Source organism: Rutidosis leptorrhynchoides, chromosome 5, assembly GCF_046630445.1.
Source record: "Rutidosis leptorrhynchoides isolate AG116_Rl617_1_P2 chromosome 5, CSIRO_AGI_Rlap_v1, whole genome shotgun sequence".
NCBI lineage: Eukaryota > Viridiplantae > Streptophyta > Magnoliopsida > Asterales > Asteraceae > Rutidosis > Rutidosis leptorrhynchoides.
In genome coordinates, this window is record NC_092337.1 from 365,568,043 (window position 1) to 365,571,361 (window position 3,319).

Sequence of the window (3,319 nt, forward strand, 5' to 3'; positions counted from 1 at the left end):
GTCTTTCGGTGTTGTCCGATGTGCCCAAAGTACATGTTAAAGTTCGTCCACCCATCCTTGTCTGTGTTTTCCTAGTTTGGCCTTTATTCCTGCTACTATATCCCTGTTAGTGACCTCTACCTATCCGTTGTCCTGTAGATATGCCACGGAAGTGAACGATTGTTTAATGTCCATGTCTGCGCACCAGTCTTTAAAAGGGTTGTGTACAAATTGTGTTCCGTTGTCGCTGACAATTTCACGTGGTAAGCCGAAACAACAAACGATATCCTCTCATACGAAGGTTAAGATTTTCCTTTCGGTAATCGTGCTTAATGGCCTTGCTTCGACCCATTTTGTAAAGTAATCAATTGCGACGACTAAGAACTTAACATTTCCGACACCTCTTGAGAATGGACCGACGATGTCGATACCCCACTTGCAAAATGGCCAAGCGGCGTGTATTGGGATCATAATACACCGAGGGGATCTGTTGACGGGGGCGTGTATTTGACACGCCTCGCAGTTTACGATCAGATCGTATGTGTCGCGGTACATGTGTTGCCAGAAATAACCCATTTTCTTGATCCTGCTGACTATCGTTCTGTAGCTGGAGTGTGTCAAGCAGGCTCTTTCGTGCATTTCTTGTATGATTTCTTTGGCCTGCGTCGGTCCAACACACCTCAAATATGGCTTGGTGAATGATTTTCTATACAGGATGCCATCTTTGAAGTGATACATTGGTGCACGCATCCGGATCCTACGAGCTTGTAGTTTGTCTTCCGGGAGGGTGACGTAGGTGAGGTAACTTATGAAGAGTGTCATCCAACAGTCTTCGTCTTCTGTGATTGTTGCCATGATGGTATCTTTGTCGGTTAACTTTCGTTCCAGTACTTCCACCATGACCTTTTTGCTGAAGTGATCGTATAGCAGGGAGGCAAGTTTGCTTAAAGCATCTGTTTTTTGTTACTGTAATTTCAAATGCCACAAAGTTTTGAACCAGCGATTTTGCAAGCTCTAGGTATTTTTACATCGATGCGTCTCTTGCTTCGAAACTACCATTCAACTGGCTTGCTACTAGTTGTGAGTCAATGTAAGCTATGAGCCATTGTACGTCGATACTTTTTGCTAGGCGTAGGCCTGCTAATAGTGCTTCTTACTCATCTTCATTTTTATGAGGCGGCAAATTTCAGACGGATGGCGTAAGTTATTTCTTCCCCGTTTGGAGATACTAGGAGTAAACTTGTGCCGGCTCCTTCTTCACTTGACGCCCCATCTGCATAAAGTTCCCAAACTTCGTCCTCGTCCCTTCTTGTAATTGTAGTTTCACCCTTTTTAATCATGTCAGAGGGGAGCTCTACCAGGAAGTTTGCTATAACTTGGCCTTTGACTGAATTTCTTGGGAGAAAATCGATTTCATGTTCGCCGAGCTCAATCGTCCACTTGGCCATTCTCCCGGATATCTCGGGTCGGTTCAAGACGTGCTTGATTGGTTGGTCTGTTAGGACCCGTATCGGGTGAGCTTGGAAGTATCTTCATAATCGCCTTGCCGTATGCACAAGGGCATAAATTAGCTTTTCCATTGCCAGGTAATTTACTTCTTCGTTTTTTAATACTTTGCTTACAAAGTGTACCGGCATTTGGACTCTACCCATGTTAGCGACTAATACTGAGCTAATTGCCTTGGAGGAAGTGGCAAGGTATACCGTGAGAGTTTCTCCCTGGATTGGTGCCGTTAGGGTAGGTAACTCTTTTAGAAATGCTTTCATGTCTTGGAAGGCCTTCTTGGCGTCGTTCGTCCAAACGAAATCTTTTTTGTTCAAACACCCCTTTAGTTTATGGAATCGGGCTAAAGATCTATCCGCAGCCCGTGATAAGAATCTCGTTAGTGCCGCTAACTTCCCGTTTAGACTCTACACGTCTTTTTTAGTTCTAGGCGATTGCATGTCTTCAATTGCTTGAATTTTCTTTGGGTTCACCGTGATTCCTCTCGGAGTGACTATAAACCCTAAGAATCGGCCTTCTTCCATCCCGAAGGAACATTTTGATGGGTTTAGCTTCGTATTGATTTTTCGTAGTGACTAGAACGTTTCGATTATGTCCAAAATTGTAGAGACCCGTCCTAATCCATCCGGACGAAGTCCATATCGATTATAAACGATTCACAATAGTTGATTACATTGCGAGGTACTTGACCTCTATATGATACATTTTACAAACATTACATTCGTTTTTGAAAAGACAATCTTTCATTACATCGAAAGTTGATAGGCATGCATACCATTTCATAATATATCCAACTATAATTGACTTAATAATAAGCTTGATGAACTCGACGACTCGAATGCAACGTCTTTTGAAATATGCCATGAATGACTCCAAGTAATATCTATAAAATGAGCAAATGCACAGCGGAGGATTTCTTTCGTACCTGAGAATAAACATGCTTTAAAGTATCAACCAAAAGGTTGGTGAGTTCATTAGTTTATCATAAACATTCATTTCCATTATTTTAATAGACCACAAGATTTTCGTTTCTCATAAATATACGTCCCATGCATAGAGACAAAAATATCATTCATATGGATTGAACACCTGGTAACCGACATTCACAATATGCATATAAGAATATCCCCATCATTCCGGGATCCTCCTTCGGACATGATATAAATTTCGAAGTACTAAATCATCTGGTACTTTGGATGGGGCTTGTTGGGCCCGATAGATCTATCTTTAGGATTCGCGTCAATTAGGGTGTCTGTTCCCTAATTTTTAGATTACCAGACTAAAAAGGGGCATATTCAGTTTAATAATCCAGCCATAGAATGTAGTTTGATTTACTCGTGTATATTTCGTAAAACAGTTAAAAAAGCAGCGCATGTATTCTCCGCCCAAAAATATAAAGGTAAAAAGGCAAATGAAACTTACCTAATGTATTTTGTAGTAAAATACATATGGTTATATTGAACAATGCAGGGTTGGCCTCGAATTCACGAACCTATATCATTTGTATATACATTAACACATATTCTTGTAATCGAATAAATATGTATATTATTATTAATGATATAATTATTTATATTAATAACTTATATTCAAAATGTTTAATATCTATATTTTTAGTTCTATTAATATATCTAAATATATATGGTTAATATTATATAAAAGATATCATTAGTTTGTTATATATAAGTATTTATATAAATAATGTCATTATGTAGGTATATAAGCTATTAATATAATTACAATTTATGTATTAAGTATATTTTAGGTATAAAATTTTTATTTGTAACAAAATGATAGTTTCGATAATAATGATTTACCAATAATAATAGCTTTCTTA

General features: G+C 38.6%; 1 protein-coding gene across 1 annotated transcript; it reads right to left on the reverse strand.

The window, feature by feature from the left end:
- Window positions 1-270: 270 nt before the first annotated feature.
- On the reverse strand, window positions 271-879 carry LOC139849710 (uncharacterized). The gene has a single exon (XM_071839341.1). It carries the CDS (start codon window positions 877-879, stop codon window positions 271-273), a length of 609 nt encoding a protein of 202 aa, XP_071695442.1.
- Window positions 880-3,319: the final 2,440 nt, after the last annotated feature.

Coding starts and splice junctions, on each gene's coding strand:
- LOC139849710 (XM_071839341.1), bottom strand. CDS start 879: ATGGTGGAAGTACTGGAACGAAAGTTAACCGACAAAGATACCATCATG.